This window comes from Colobus angolensis, unplaced genomic scaffold (genome assembly GCF_000951035.1).
Source record: "Colobus angolensis palliatus isolate OR3802 unplaced genomic scaffold, Cang.pa_1.0 Scaffold236, whole genome shotgun sequence".
In the NCBI taxonomy this organism is placed as follows: Eukaryota; Metazoa; Chordata; class Mammalia; order Primates; family Cercopithecidae; genus Colobus; species Colobus angolensis.
The window spans coordinates 1594647-1611309 of NW_012115555.1; the positions used below are offsets into that span (position 1 = coordinate 1594647).

At 44.9% G+C, this 16663-nt stretch overlaps 2 protein-coding genes across 3 annotated transcripts in view; both read right to left on the minus strand.

The window, feature by feature from the left end:
* The window catches only part of TAP2 (transporter 2, ATP-binding cassette, sub-family B (MDR/TAP)), a 22517-nt gene extending 7923 nt beyond the window's left edge, over positions 1-14594 (minus strand). The window contains exons 1-12 of one of the 2 annotated variants that reach the window (XM_011944814.1): positions 14423-14594; positions 13503-13999; positions 13299-13413; positions 11396-11526; positions 10908-11113; positions 8378-8575; positions 8084-8212; positions 6004-6192; positions 5654-5827; positions 5318-5477; positions 4817-4953; positions 845-4450 (exon numbers count right to left, since the gene is read on the minus strand). In XM_011944814.1, coding sequence (XP_011800204.1) covers positions 4271-4450; positions 4817-4953; positions 5318-5477; positions 5654-5827; positions 6004-6192; positions 8084-8212; positions 8378-8575; positions 10908-11113; positions 11396-11526; positions 13299-13413; positions 13503-13995 — 2112 coding nt within the window. In that variant the 5' untranslated portion in view covers positions 13996-13999; positions 14423-14594 and the 3' untranslated portion in view covers positions 845-4270. Of the gene's footprint in view, positions 1-844; positions 4451-4816; positions 4954-5317; positions 5478-5653; positions 5828-6003; positions 6193-8083; positions 8213-8377; positions 8576-10907; positions 11114-11395; positions 11527-13298; positions 13414-13502; positions 14000-14422 lie in introns of those variants that run through there. The other variant, XM_011944815.1, reaches the window with a different exon arrangement.
* The window catches only part of PSMB8 (proteasome (prosome, macropain) subunit, beta type, 8), a 4727-nt gene continuing 2575 nt past the window's right edge, over positions 14512-16663 (minus strand). The window contains exon 5 of the mRNA XM_011944846.1: positions 14512-14654. Coding sequence (XP_011800236.1) covers positions 14512-14654 — 143 coding nt within the window. The remainder of the gene's footprint in view (positions 14655-16663) is intronic.

The window sequence follows — 16663 nt, forward strand, 5'->3', positions numbered from 1 at the left end:
TAGCATTAGGAGATATACCTAATGTAAATGATGAGTTAATGGGAGCAGCACACCAACATGGCACATGTACACATATGTAACAAACCTTCACGTTGTGCACATGTACCCTAGAACTTAAAGTATAATAAAAAAAAAAAAAAAGAAAATAGAAAGGAAACGTTTGAGCTGTAGCAATATACATAAAGCATGAATCAATTTGCTCTTGAAACATTATATTAAAAAGCAATAGACAGAAGATAATATGTATAACCTTGAAATAGCCAGAATACTGAAATATTAGAATAAGCTACATTGAATCTCAGAATTTTAGAACTTCAAACAAATCAGAGATAATTTGAAATCATGCTTTTACTTAGTATTAAGAAAAAGAAACTAATTCCTAAAACTAAGTACTTTATTCACTGTTTCATAGCTAGTCAATCTAATTTCAGTATCTTTTAATAAGATGATTTCCTTAACAATGCAGATACAATTTTTTTAAAAAACATTCTTGAAAATAAACTGTTACATACCAAAAAAAAAAAAGTGTGTGTGTATATATATATATATATATATATATATATATATATATATATATATATGGAGAAACAGATAAACTCATACATTGCTGCTGGAATGATAAATTAATATAATATCTATGAAGGCAATTTTGCAATATCAATATTCATAATGTATATATTGGACTCAGCAACTCCTCTTTAAGATTGTATCATACTCGTATTTTTGCATATGTGCATTACCATATCTATACAAGACTAACTAGCAACAGCAAAAGACTTCCAATAACCTAACTAGCCATCAGTAAAAGGAAACAGGCTAAATAAAATATGGAACTTCCATAAAATAGAATACTACATAGCCATATATTTTTAATTTAAAAAATAAAGTTCAGAACAGTGAAGTTAGAGAGCTGCTGTTTGCAAAAATACTGAGCAAGAATAAAGATATACATATTTGCTTAATACACAGTAAACTTCTCTGGCAGAATAAACACAAAGCTGGAAGCACAGATTGCCTGTGCAAGAGGGATTAGCAAACCTTGGGGAAGGATTGAGAGTGAGGGTTTCCTCTGTATATTTTTTTGTGTCTTTTGAATTTTAAACCACATTAACATATTGCTTATTTAAAAGAGGATAGTAGGAAAGATAAGTGGAATCAGGGAGTATAGGCAACTCTTTTGAGGAGTTGTTTTGCAAAGCTGGGCAAAGTCCACCTTTTCCTTAGCTATGTGACCCAAGCAAGTTAGTAAATGTTCTGAAACTCCATTTTCTCCTTGTTAGAATTGAGATAGTAATACCTGCCACAGAGAATTATCTTGAAAATAAGGTAAGAAGATATGTGTCAGATACTTAGCACAGCAATAGCACATAGTAAGCACCAGTGAATGCTTAGTAGTAGTAGTATAATTCCTAAGAGTCCGTGGAACTCTAGGTTCAAAATCCAGTATCTTCTGGGACCATCAGATGGCATCAGACTCAAGCAGGTGCTCCTCTAGCTGACAGCTCTAAAACACAAGGAAGATCTTTGTTTTCCTTATTCCCTAGTCCCTTCCCCCACAAAATTCTGACAATTCTGCATTTCCTCCCCGTTTCACAATTGCCATGTGGATTCCAAGTGGCTATCCCTGGGTGGAGGCATAAAGGACTTGAAACTCAATGCTGTTTCCACATAGGGCCGGGCAGACAGGGTATGGAGTTGTTTTGGCATCCAAGGAAATCTATCAGTTTCCCAAGCTTTCCTCTCTCCATTCATACTTTCCTTCAGAAAGAATAAGGCATGCCTAGGTGGGAAAGATACTGCAGGTAAGTGACAAGAAGGGGAAATTACAGGGTAAGGAGATCAATCAAATGGTGACGAAGGGTAGGAGTGAACAAAAAGAACTCTGGAGCAAACCAGGATTAGTGACATCGCTGGTTCCTAGACACACCACACTTACAGGATTTATCTGTCTAGCCCGAATATTATGACTTTCAGAGAACATTTTTCTGTGTCCCTGACATAAAGCCTACCTGGGAGTTTCCCCTGAGATAAGAAACTTTCAGGACATCTTAAGGTCTACTGCTTCTTCCTGTGCTGCCCATCAAGAGAAGTTTTCCACCCAACTTTATCATGATGAGCTGTGTGATTTCATGTCAGTTTCTCTGTAAAATTAGATTTGACTGTTACATTATTTTTAAGATGCCTTCCAGGCTTAAAGTATTATGATACATGGGTGTAACTGTACTGAGGAAATCAAAGAATTTCTCAGATCATCTTCTTCCGTGAGGGCTTCAGCTTCCATAAAGTTGGGAGATACAGGAATTATTATTCCTATTTTATGAATAAAGGATATTTGTGGGAGGGAAAGGAATCAGGCCAGAGTTCTTTCTCTCCAAAGGCCTATTTTACCATCTGTGAAATTTGAGAGATGGATGGGCGTGGAGCTGCAAGTCAGCCCCAGGATGAAAGAAAGGCAAATCTGCACAAGAACTGCCCACTCTTACCCCATCCTCACTGCACCCTGCTCCCAACAGCTGCCAGGCAAGAAAAAATCCAGAACAGCAGTTCTGGGGAATCCGTTGCCAGCACTGGAGAGTACCTGCTGTTTCCGGGAATATGAAGGTTTCTCTTTCCTAGAATAGCAACCTTCCAAGTTAAGTCCCTCCCATCAACCAGTGATGTGTACAAGGTTGCACTGTCAGTAGTGGGAGTAGGCAGGGAGGATTAAGATTGAGCACGATGGAGAATATATTTATTCATTTATTCAATGGACTTTTTATTTATTCTCTACTATGAATTAGGCCCTAGACCAGGTAGCAGATATAAAGCTTCATAAGATATATGGCTTTCCGCCCAGGTGTTTATGGTCTAGTGGAAGGTCAAAAAAGCTGGAAAGGTGAAGATAGAGCTTTAAAAGGGCTGTGAAAGATGTAACCACACAGTGATAGAAGCACATGGAAAGGGCTCTTTGCCCAGACTGACGACGTAAGGAAGGCTTCCTGGAAGACCTGAAAACTGAGTTAAGTCTTGAACTTGAAAATCAGGGGCGAGTTGAGCAGAAAATGGGCAAGAAAACACCATATGCAAAGGCACAAAGGTATTGGGGAGGGCAAGAAGTTTGTTGTGGAGCTGAATGCAACAGAAAAGGCTGAGACAGATGGGCTGGAACACTGTGTGCCCTGAAAAGGATCTCTGCAGTAGGGCTCAGGAGCACCTGAAGGAATTTTCAGAAATGCCATCATCGTATGTGACATACAATTTAGAAAAATGACTTTGTGAAGAATGGCCGGAAGAGGGAAGCTAATGGCAGAGAAACCGCTCTGGTGATAGGATTATCTTAAGTCTATGAGTGAAGACTGTAACAATGGGACCGGAGAGAAGAGAATAGATTCAGAATTATTTAGAGCTCAAAGCAGCAGAGCTTTTCTCAATCTGATTACGGATTAGGGTTTATGGACCCAAGATGCAATATAATTTATTGGGTCAGGGTGTGGACTCTAGGGTCAGGCCTGTGTTCAAACTCCAAGTCCACCACTACGACCGCCTTGGGAAAGTCATTTAACTCCTGTGAGCTTCAGTTTCCTCGTCTGTAAAACAGGGGTAATAACCAACCTCACAGGGTTGGGGATAACGATTAAAAATGATAATACATTAAAAACACTTAGCACAGTTCCTACTCACATTAAAACTCTATCAATGGTAGCTGTTACCAATGTCATTATTAATACTGTTAATCAGGGAACTGTTCTCTCTCCCTCCATACCCTAGCTTCTTCAAAATAGCAGACACTGGTGGGAACAGGGAAGGATGTAGAAAGGCAATCTCATGAATATTTATGTCATTTTTTGTTAATTTCTATCTCTAAAAACAGATAAACAACTGATGGGACAGGCAGCTAAATAGTAACTATGGTTATCTCCGGGAAGTGACACAATGGGTACTTTTACTTTTCTTCTTTGTACTTTTTTATATTGTCTAAATTTTCTATATGAATGTATACAGTTCATGTAAGAAGGAAAATATTTTAAAATATATTTATTATGACACAAAATACTCCTCATCACCAGGCAAAGCTCTAGTCACCAAGGAATTAAGTTTCCTGGACACAGACAGCCCCCATCCAACCCCACCTCACCCCTCCATCCCACCAAAAGCACACAGGGTTTAAATCTCCATCGTGCCTGCAACTCAGGAACAACTATCTGGCCGCACAGCTCTGGGAAACTCAAAGCAGGAACAGCTCTGGGTCCTGGAGATGCCCCTGAGAAGACGGCCCAGTATCCCTGGGGCCTCAGTCCATCAGCCGCTGCTGCACCAGGCGGGAATAGAAGTCCTGCCCCTCTTGGAGCTGGGCAAGCTTCTGCAGCTCGCCCTCCTGGAGCACCAGGATCTGGTGGGCACTCTGAACTGTCTGCAGCCTGTGAGCGATCACCAGCACCGTGCGATCCCCACGGGAATTCCAGTCCTGCAGCTGAAGGGGTGATCACAGTGCCTCAGAAAGACAGGAATGAGACGGACGCCACATCCACCTGGGCACCATCTCTTAGGACTTAGGGTAAAGAAGGTGTGAGATAAAAGAAGGTAGGAAAGGGCAGTAGATAAAGGCCTGGACTGCCCTTCTCGCCTGGCTGCACTGCCACAGCTGGAGGAATGGGAGCCCAGGAGGAATTGGGGCTGCCGTCACACCACCAGATTCCATTCCCCAACCCCAAGAAGGCACAGACTCTTTCCACTAGTAGGTCCCTCATCCTCCCTCTGCCCAATTCTGCACAGGCTGATCCTCCCAGCATGCCCACTCCCAGGCCCCACTGTCCCCCGCCCCTCTCACGGTACTCACGGCCTGCTCGCACTGCACATCCAGGGCACTGGTGGCCTCATCCAGGATGAGGACTCGTGGGTCTCGCACAAGGGCCCGGGCAATGGCCAGACGTTGTTTCTGTCCCGCAGCCAGCTGGCTCCCCTTCTCCCCTACATCTGAGGAAATCAGAGAAATTCCCTTCCTCAGATACAAGTGACAGAGACAACATCCAAGGAGGGACAAGTGCATAGCAGGTACTTCCAGTAGGACCTCGGGAGGTGGGAGGAGGGCCATGGGGTGGAAACCTGACGAGGCTGCCCGTGGAGGGAGCACCACTGCTGCATTGCTCTCTGCAAACAAAGGCTCTTGAGCAAGATGGAGGCTGAAGAATTCAGGGTGTGCCGAAGGAGACATAGGAATGGAGGAAAGGGCAGAGGAACAGCAAACATCAAGTTACAGGGACACAACTCTCACCACTAAGAGTAAGCCTGATTTTCTCTTTTTTACTGAAGGAGCAGGCTTACAATTTGTAGAAGATACCTGTGTATATTCCATGCTCCATTTCCTGGATGAAGTCATCTGCATGGGCAGCCTGGGCAGCCGCCATCACCTTATCATCTTCACAGCTCTGCAGCCCATAAGCAATGTTGTTCCTCACAGAACCGGAGAACAGCACAGGCTCCTGCCCAACTGAAACCACCTGTGCAGAGGGGATGGGGCAGAGGACTATGTATAAATCCCCAAGGCAGGGGCCCTCTTGTCCTCCCCACCTACCTCCCTCAGAATGAACACCTGGTGCGTCTTCCCGTGGATCTCCCATCCTCTCTCTGTACATGTTCCCTTCTCCTGTCCCCTGTCTTCTCCCTCCTCACCCACCTGGCTGTGCAGGTAGCAGTGTTCATATTGGGAGACGGGCTTTCCATCCAGCAGCACCTGTCCCGCGGTGGGCTGGTACAGATTCTGCAGCAGGGCAGCCACTGTGCTCTTCCCAGACCCATTGGGTCCCACCAGCGCCGTCACCTCACCAGGACGTAGGGTGAACGTCAGCCCCTAGAAAACCAGAAAAGAGTTAAGGGCCTGCCCCTTCTCCCTCAAAATCCCTCTATTTCTCTTCCTAGCAGAGGCAAGACCAGTTTCTCAGAGGCAAATGAACTACAGGCTGTGATGTCCAATTATGCATTAGCAGCAGAGAGCAAGGGTCCAGGTTTCCTCCCTCTTTCAGGCACCTTGAGCACAGGCCTGTCGGGGCGATTGGGATATGCAAAGGAGACGTCTTGGAATTTCACAACCCCCTGCAGAGTGGGGGGGGCCAGTGTGCCAGGTGAGGGCAGATTTGGCTGTCGGTCCATGTAGGAGAAAACCTTGTCCGCAGCTCCCACGTTGCTGAGCATATCCCCATATATGTATACCAGGGTCTGGAAAACAGGAATGGGAGAGCCAGCTAATCAAACACACTTCCACCAGAGACCACCCTCCCAACTCCTCACACACTCCACTCACAACTGTGCTGCTCCTCCTCCGTATTCAAAAGAGATTCTCCACCATTAAATGTACAATTTGGATGGAATTTAAAAGCGACACCAATACCCCAGTGTTCCAATTTGCAATGTAAAGGATATACAGTCCATTCTCCTGCCATTCAGCATTGCCTCTAGTCCCAGATCTTTTCAGTTACTGCTTCCTATTACTTGGGCCCGGTTCTGTCTTGCTTGATTAGACGGGAACTCCTTAAATGCAGGCACTGTGTCCAACTCACCTGTGTAGCCATCAGAGTGCCTAGCGCAGTTCTCTACACAAAAAAGATGTTTATCAAGTGTCTAGGAAAATGTTTAAATAAAGCCCTGGATGAAGTAGCTGTTTTTGAGAACTGGTAAATGTAGGAAGAGATGTAAATGCCCACTCTGCCTTTCCTCATCAAACTGTACCACTGGGTAATGAAATGGTAGATAAGGGGAAGTCTCCCTTCATAGACCTACTTCAGATAATACATGAAGAATGACAGAGTATCTCCCTTTTGCAGCCCTAATTCTGTCATGGATCTAGGTACTGCTCATCAGTGGCTGATGTTGCCACAAATAGAGAACCAGACATTGTGTGACTCTTGGAGGAAGAAAGCATCACCACCTAAAAAAACCTCAATCTCACAAGCTTCTAGGTGTATCTATCAATAGACAGGAAATACAGAGGCAGAAGAGCATATAATACCACAGGGATTCAGTCAACAAAATCCAGACCCTAAGAAACTCCACAGGACAAACAACCTATTTCTTCAGCAAATAAACTGTGCAAGGGAAACTTTTAGAAAGACACATGGATAGATGGATGGATGGATGGATAGATAGATGGAGATTAGATAGATAGATAGATAGACTTAGATAGATATAGATAGATAGATAGATAGATAGATAGATAGATAGATAGATAGATAGATAGATAGATAGACAGACTTAGATAGATAGATAGACTTAGATAGACTTAGAGAGATAGACTTAGAGAGATAAATAGAGATAGAGATAGATAGATAGATAGATAGATAGACTTAGATAGATAGATAGATAGATAGACTTAGATAGATAGAGATAGATAGATAGACTGAGATAGATAGACAGATAGAGATAGATAGATAGACTTAGATAGATAGACATAGATAGATTGATAGACAGATAGACTTAGATAGATAGACATAGATAGATAGATAGATAGATAGATAGATAGATAGATAGATAGATAGACTTAGACAGACACGTAGATAGATAGATAGACTTAAAAGATGTATCAACCAATCACAATATGTGGCCGTTTTGGGATCCTAATTCAAGCAAAGTACAATAAACACACTCATACACATATATTACATGGATAGCACAAGTGGAAATTTGACGACTGACTGTATTTGATAAATTTTAAGAACTATTGTTAATTTTTTGGTGTGATAATGGCTTTGTTGTTATATACTTTTAAAGATGTTTGTATTTTTAAGAAACATACCAAAATATTTACAGATGAAACTATATAATATCTTGGATTTGCTTCAGAATAATACGGGTGGGGGAAGTGGCTGGGGATACAGATCAAACAAGATTGGGCATAAGTTGATCAATGTTAAAGCACAGGATGTATACATGTGAATTTGTAAAAGTATTTTGTCTCATTTTTGGCATATGTTTAAAATTCTCCATAGCAAAATTACTTGGGGGTTTTGGTTTTGTATTGTATTGTTAAAAGGAACAAATAAAGCCCAAGGCCCAGAAGGCCACAAAGAAAAAGAAAGGGAAAAAGGGAGAGCAGGCTTGGCTTCTCACTCACGTGCACATAGCTCCCCACGCTTTCCTGGTAGATCATAAAGGAAAGCAGGCTGCCCTGGGTGAGCTCCCCATCCTGCATCTGCTGCAGCCCACAGCTCAGCATCAGCACCTGCACCCCCAAGTGCAGCACCTGGGAGAGGAGAAGGAAGAGATGAGGCTGGGAATCTTCCCATTCTTTCCCCCTCTCTGCCTCTATGAGACTGACCTGCAAAGGCCCCCAGAACCAGCTGTAGTTTCCCTTTCCCTTTCCCTCCCCTTTTCCTGGGCTCCTTTCACAACCACTCTGCTATCTTACCCTCCTTACGAGTAGGTACAAGGCGCGTTCCAGGTCTCTCCGCCAATACAGCTGCCGGCATTGTTCAAGGGCCTCTTTATAGCGACAGACTTCGTGCTCCTCAGCCCCAAAACTGCGAACGGTCTGCAACCCTCCAACGGCCTCCCGCACCACCTGCCCTGCCCTGGCCACTGCATCCTGGATCTCCCGAAGCACTGCCTGGAAAAGAGGGTCAGCAAACACCTGGGCTGATGTGGCAGAGACAGCAGGCCCCCACATCTTATTCCAGCCTATGCGATGCTCCCTAGTCTACCTAAAAATACCAAACTGTTTCTTTCCTTCTTCCTTACTCTTCTTTCCAGAAGGAGTAAGAATGAAGGAGCGAGGGAACAAAATATTATCGAGCTCTCAGTGTTAGGTAGTATAGGAGATACATGCAATTTTTTTTTAACCTTCATTTGAGGTAATTCTCCCATCCCCAGTGTCTGAATCAGGAAGGAAGCGTAGTTTTCCCAAGGAGCCACAGATAGTTAAGAAAGGTGGAGATGTAATTCCAAATGGATCAGAGGCCTCAACATAAGAGCTAACACTATAAAACTCCTAGGAAAATGTAGGAGAAGAGCCTCATGCCACTAGATCTGGCAATGATTTCTTGGACATGACACCAAAAGCACAGACAACAAAAAATAGATAAATCAGACTTCATCAGAATCTAAAATGCTTGTGCATCAAAGAACTCTATCGACAGAGTGAAAAAGCAACCATAAATACAAGAAAATATTTGTGAATCATATATCTGAAAAGAAATTAATATGGAAAACATTTAGTGAACTCCCATAACTCAAAAAAAAAAAAAAATGGGCAAAGAACTTACATTCTTTCAAAAAAGATACATAAATGGCTAAAAAACACAGGAAAAGATGCTCAACATTTACTAATCATTAGGGAAATGCAAATCAAAACCACAATGAGATAATCCTAATCACCTAATCACCACCATTAGGATGGCTATCAGAAAAAAAAAAAGACAACAAAAAGTAATAAGTGTTGATGAGGATGTGGAGAAACTGGAAACCTTATGCACCGCTGGTGGGAATTTAAAATTGTTGCCTCCGCTATGGAAAACTGTGTGGTGGTTTGATACAGTCTGGCTGTGTCCCTACCCAAATCTCATCTTGAATTCCCATGTGTAGTGGGAGGGACTGGGTAGGAGGTAATTCAATCATGGGAGCAAGTCTTTCCCGTGCTGTTCTTGTGATAATGAATAAGTCTCACGAGATATGGTGGTGTTAAGAAGGGGAGTTCCCCTGCACAAGCTCTCTTTTCTCTTGTCTGCTGCCATGTGAAATGTGTCTTTCACCTTCCGCCATGATTGTGAGGTCTTCTCAGCCACACGGAACTGTAAGTCCAATAAATCTCTTTCTTTTGTAAATTGCCCAATTTTGGGTGTGTCTTTATCAGCAGCGTAAAAATGGACTAATACATGGTTCCTCAAAAATTTTAAAATAGAATTACCATATGATCCAGCAACTCCACTTCTAAGTACATACCCAAAAGAACCAAAAGCAGGGTATCAAACAAGTATTTGTACACTCATGTCCACAGCAGCATAATTCACAATAGCCAAAAGGTGGAAAAAATGCAAATGTCCATTGACAGATGGATAATCAAAATGTGACATATGCACACAACAGAATATTATGCAGCCTTAAAAGGGAGGAAATTCTAATGCATGCTACAATAGGGATGAGGCCTGAAGACATTATGCTAAGTAAAATAAGCCAGTCACAAAAAGACAAATACTGTATGGTTCCAATTACATATAGTATCTGAAGTCATCAAATTCACGGAGACAGAAGGTACAATGGAGGTTGCCAGGGGCCAGGGGTTGGGGGTAGTAGGCAGTTACTGTTTAGTGGGTACAAAGTTTCATTTTAGGAAGATGAAAAAAGTTCTGGAGATGGATGGTGACAATGGTTGCCCAATAACAATGTGGGTTTCCTAAATGTCACTGCACTGTACACTTCAAATGGTTAAAATGGTAAATTTTATATTATGTATGTTTTACCACAATATAAGAGAAAAAGAGAAGGTGGAGCTGACATTCAGACTCAGGACTTCCTGATGACGCCTCCTTTCCCTGTGCTTCATCCAGACTTCTTCTGCTGATTTTAAAGGGAAAATCTCCCTGCCTAAAAGCCTCCAAGAAATCATTTTTAATCTTCGCAGTTGGGGGCGGGGGATGTACAGACTCCTTTAAGAAGCTAATGAAAAGTTATCTCCTATCATCTCCCCTCCCTATTCCCTCCCGCACACCCTCACACACACTTATACATTTTTGTTTACAGTTCTGGAGAATCATGAACCTTCTGAACTCAAATATCCATTGTTGGATGGCTGGATAAGCAAAATGTAGTATACAATACACCTTCTCCCCTAAGGGCTGAGAAGAGAACATCTCTCTCTAGGAGATCCTCTAGCCACAAATGTGGAAGCCTCCTCACCTGTCAGTTTTATTCTCCCTTTGGGGTTCCCTTACATGCACACTCACCTGACGGCGGGTGTTGTACACCTTCTCGGCTGCTATTGTGAAGGGCACGTCCAGCAGAGAAAGGAGGGTGAGTCGAGGCGATATGCTGAGCATGAAGCCATACAGCCCCACCACTTTCACCAGACTTCGCAAGAGCACATTGGCATTTAAAGGAAGCCAGTTACTCATCAGGGTGGTATCCGAGCTCAGCCGTGAGTTCAGCTCCCCTAAGAAGGACAGAGCAGGTGAGGAAAGAGGAAACCATGTGTACTGCAGGGCCCCCAGAAACTCCCTCCTAACCATTCCCTCTGACACAGCCCCCTCCTCTGAACATCCTTGTTCACTTGCAGAGGGACAGTGGAGGCTGCTTCTCCCCCTGTCCCAAATGAGAGAAAAGCATCCCCAGGTCCTGGCATACGGGTAAAAGCAGGAGGAGAGGCTGTGGATGGAAGATCACTGAGGGGCAAGGGATGTCCATGGGAATCCCAGACCTGGACTCCAGGTCCCACCTGTCTTAGCCTCCTGGAAGAAACCGAGGTCCTGGCGCAGCAGGGAGGAGAAAAGCTGCTCCCGGATCCGCAAGTTGATTCTAGACATGGTGTAGGTGAAGCAGCCTCCTCGGCAGCCTGCAGACAGTGAGCTGCGGGGTAGGAGATGAGAGGGGAGGGAGATGCAGAGAAGGAGCAAGCCAGCGGGTGAAACAGAGGAGCAAGGCAGGAGTGCAGAGAAGCACAAAGTCAGGGGAAAGCATGCCAGGAGAGGCAAAAGAGAAAGAAATGAGAGACAGACACACAGAGAGAGAAGAGGCAAGGAATACACAGAGGAAGAAGAAAGGGGAGACATGGTGAGCTAGATGTGAGAACAAAATCATCACATGTACAAATTCACAAGTATTTATGGAGTGCACTCTGTACTAGACACAATAGAAGACTACAATAGAAGGGAAAAGATATTGTGAAAACAAGTATCCCAGTGCTTGCTTCTGTCCTGGCCTCCCTCAGGCTTGTCCCTCTGTGCGTCTCCTCTGCCTTTATCTCCTTCCTGCCCCATACCCAAAGCCCTTCTCTGTCACCATAGATACTTCATCATTGGAACTGCAGTAATAAACTCCCTGCTCCCACCATTCTCTGGAGCCCGAGTCATGTGGTTCCCATCTTTCATCCTTCAGGTTGGAGAATTCCTCTTAGACCAACTACATGTCTACAGTAAAACTTAGAGGAAAAAATATAAAAGCATAAAAGCAGGTATTTTACAACATACATGTTTCTAACACAAATTTAGTTACCATATTGTAGAGGCATTTGGAATAGTCAGACATGATATAATGAGGGTTTGGACTTTAATGAAAGGGATGCATTCTGAGAAATGTGTCATTAGATAGTTTCATCGTTGTGTGAGCATCGTGGAATGTACTTACACAAACCTAGATGTCATAGCCTCCTGCACACCTAGGCCATGGAGTTTAGCCTATTCCTCCTAGACAACAAATCTGTACAACACATGACTGCACCTAACACTGTGGGTGACTGTAACACAGAAGTAAGTATTTGTGTATCTAAACATAGAAAAGGTACAGTAAAAATATGGTATTATAATCTTGTGGGTCCACCATCTTATATGTGGCCCATCATTGACCTAAACATCATTATGCAGAACATCATTATGCAGTGCATGACTGTAGTTTCAGCAGAAAGCAGCCAGGATGGAATGAAGGCACAATGAAGAAATGGTTTTTGAGGGTATTCTAAATGAAGTATGACCATGAAAATAGAGACAATCAGGCCGGCTGGGATTTGGGTAAGGTGAGTGCACACCTCCTTAAACTTTGCACCCCAGGTGCCTCACTCACCTCATCCCAGTCCAAGCCTTATCAGTTTGTTTGTTTGAGTATGTCTAGAAAGAGAAGGGAAAGCAAGTGAAGGGAAAAGAGTAATGATTCTGGAAAGAAAGGTGATAAGCATCAGAGTAAGATCTTCAGGGACTGGCAAGGTAAGTTGGGAAAGAAGAGTGAGAGGGAGAAGCATGCCCATCCTGAGGAGAGAGTGACCCTAGAGAGATACTTTGGAGACAGACTTAGCAGTAGGAGGCAGAAAGAAATGGAATTTCATGGGCCTAGGAATGTTGAGAGAGAACTGAGAGACATTCCATCTGAGACTTCAATTCCTTTTGTACTACCTTCACTCATAACTTGTACCTATAATAAGATCAGATAAACGTTGAAGATACTGGATGAATATGAATGAAGGAAGAAATGAATGGATAGATGAAACAGAATGGTGACTACATTCACCATATTTTAGTTTGAGTATTTTTGTGCTTTGCGCCTGAAAGGGCCTAGAAATAGAGTTAGGGAAGTGAAGACCCCTGTAAAGATCTGGGGCTAGCAAATGGACCCAGCTGCCCATCACCTACCTGCCAAAGGAGAAGAGGCACATGAAGAAGATGGCACTGGCAAAGGCATGGGGGTCAAAATCACCTCCCAGGATGTCAATCACACGACCAGAATAGTGAGGGATTAATGTCTCACCTGAGAGAGGCATGAAAAATAACACATGAATGCACTGGTGCCCAGGCCCTTTTTCCACCTCCAACTCACAACGTCCGCTCCTGACTCACCTAAGACAGCAAGGACAAGGAAGAAGAAGGCGGCAACGAGGAGAGGCAGGTCCGGCCTGGAGAGCTTCAGCAGCCTCCACATCAAGACTTTGTTGTTCACCTGGTCCTGCTCCTTCTCCTGGGCTCCAGGAGGGCTCAGAACAGCCCACAGTGACCAGCTGAGCCCCGCGGCCCCGTACCCCACCAGGAGCCAGCTCCAAGAGGCTGAAGCGACTCTGGCTGGGGGAGCACGTGAGGCCCCCGCGACCAGGGCGCTCAGGGAGACAGTCAGGGGGGTGGCCAGACAGAGAGGGGGCAGCAGTGTCCCCACAAATCCCAGCAGCCCTCTTAGCTTTAGCAGTCCCCACAGCCCTCCCAGCCGCAGGGTCCCCTCCAGCCATAGTCCTGGCAGCCCTTGAGGAAGCAAAGTCCCCAGAGGGCCCTGAAGCAGCCACAGTAAAGCCGCGTCCACCAGCAGCAGGAAGGTCCAGGGTCTCAGGTCAGGGAGCGGCATGGCTCTGTCAAGATACGAGATGAGTAATTATGGGGGTGGAGTCCCAGTCCTTGTCCCTGCCCTCCTACCCGCCTGGCTTCGCCCAATCCGTCCATCGGCTTCTCATTTTATCTTATTCGACCCTGAGAGCTCTCCTGAGTAACCGGTGCTCATCCGTACCCCCCTCCTACAACAGACAGCTTTCGGCCTGCCTGGGGAGCTGGAAGCATGGACCATCAGGAGCCTCGTGCTTTAAAAAAAAAAAAAAAAAAAAAAAATTCTCCGGACCCCCACCCCCACCCCCGCCTGCCGCGGCGAGCTAAGCGGTCCGGGCACCGCTCCCTCCTATCGCCGGGTGCAGAGGGACTGGGAAGCTGGAGCGTAGAGTGGGTAGTCACTTGGGCTGCGTCCCTGTTAGCGCTCCAGGTTCCCCTCCGCACCAACTCACCAGCCGCGCCGGGGAGACTGCAGCTCCGGGGTCTTCTGCTTCAGCGCTGAGGTCCGCTCCGCCTCTCCCAACTTCGCTACCGGCTCTGGTCAGCCAGCTACGCTCAGCCAGGGGCGGGCGTCAGGGCTCGAGCAGCTTTCGCTTTCGCTTCCGCAGCCAAAGCCTTCATTCTGGGCTGGGCCGCCGGGAGGGGGCGCGCGAGACCCGCAGACAGCGGACGGGAGCCCGAACTCTGGTTCGCAAGGCACAGGCCTCAATGAGTCTCACTCACCTTTAGTGGTGGTTACTCTGGGATATAAAATTGCAAAAATGTTTCTTTATCATTAAGTAAAATACAATTGTCTCAAGGACAACTTTATCTGTTGTCCTTGCTTTGTAATTGAAGAATGCTTTGTAATTGGAGAATCACTAAATTTTCTCAAAGTTACTACTTCAAACTCTGAACTTACTGTTAAGAAGTGCCCCGTTGCGGTGGCTCACGCCTGTAATCACAGCATTTTGGGAGGCCGAGGCGGGCGGATCGCCTAAGGTCAGGAGTTCGAGACCAGCCTGGCCAACATGGTGATAACCCTGTCTCTACTAAAAATACAAAAATTAGCCAGGGCGTGGTGGCAGACGCCTGTAATCCCAGCTACTCGGGAGGCTGAGGCAGGAGAATCGCTCGAACTCAGGAGACAGAGGTTTCAGTGAGCTGAGATCAGGTCATTGCACTCCAGCCTGGGCGACAAGAGCGAGACTTTGTCTAAAAAAAAAAAAAAAAAAAAGTGCCCTGTTCCATGCAACCTCCAGTTTTAGGCGAGCGAAAAAATATGCCAGGCTCTCCTAAACAGAAGGTTCCAACCAATCTCACCAGGCCAAAGGGGATTTTCACGTACAGATTTTGAATTTAGGAGGCCCTGACCTCTTCATCCATTCTTCTCTTCATCCGTCCTTCTCAGCAGAGCACCTTGAGCCGGCGCGTGCTCAGATGCCTCTAAGCCTGTATTCCAAATTATGCTGGGCGCACCTTCAGCCTATGAGGGAAATGCACGGTACTGGGCTTTGGTTCTTGTTCTATTTTAACACTGTTTAGAACAGTAATCAGGTTTCTAAATATCCTTCCTGACCCAGAGCCTACCTATGCAACAGAAAGATTCGTTTATTCCAGAAAGGACTCTTCAGATTGAAACCACCTCCCAAACTAAAAACAAACAAACAAAATCCCCAAAGGAAGGGTCGCTTGGATTCCAAATCACCATTTTGAAATGTTATCTGTGTGACTACCAAGGAGTCACTTAAAGTTTAAAACAGTGGTGGTGGGGAGGAGGGATTTTAAGTAGGGGCTCGCTAAAGTTTTTACAACTCTATTCATTCTGGAATTTTAAGTATCTCTCTCTAATGAAAAAAGTTCCATGCTCAAGCTCATGCTCCTACTTTCAAGCATTTGTTTCCTTTATTCTCTGGAAAGTGACACGGTCCATAGTTCCAGCATGATTCCGAAAATCTCATGATGTGTGTCTTTTTCTTCTCACCTGGGTCTTTTACGTTTTCCCTGCACTCCTCACTTAGGGGAGTCCCCCTGATCTCTTCTTCCTCTGGAATTATAGTCCTGTCATCTTGCAATTCAGCATGACACATCATGAAATTGGACCCCTAATGTCTGTCTTTATATTCAATATCCAATATCTCCAAAGTGTTATTTGGGGTAAATGGTATGGTGTTTATATGATTGCCGTATTAAGGTGAAGTGGAAGCTTTTTCATCCCGCTCTGTAAAGTCAAAAACAGTTATCCTAGGTGACCTCGTCCCTGTTCCTCAAACCATTAACAATGGAGCACACAGGAGTCCGCAGGTGTCCCTCTATGGAAAGGACCCTAACCTATGTGAAATTGCAAATAAATGTCCATGGACAACAATGAACAGCCTTCCTGAGGTCTTGGAGAGATGAGTGTGGAAGGAAATCCCAAGAAGAAATATGTGGTAAGGCCACATTTCTTAGAGAGGGGTTTGAGTCTCTTCTCCAGAAAAAGTGTCTCTTTATTTCCTGTCCCACGCAACAACCACAGGCCCAACCCCATTCAGCCACAAGAGGCATTTATAACCGTTTTTCTTTATTCTACTTAGTGGGGCACCCAGAAGCTTCCCTGGGGGAAATGCTTGTTCAAATAGAGAACACACAGAAGATGCACTTCACCAGCCTCCTCTGGCTGCTGAGCCCGTACTCTCTCTTTGGCTCAGGCTAGGCCTCTTCTTCTCCTGGGA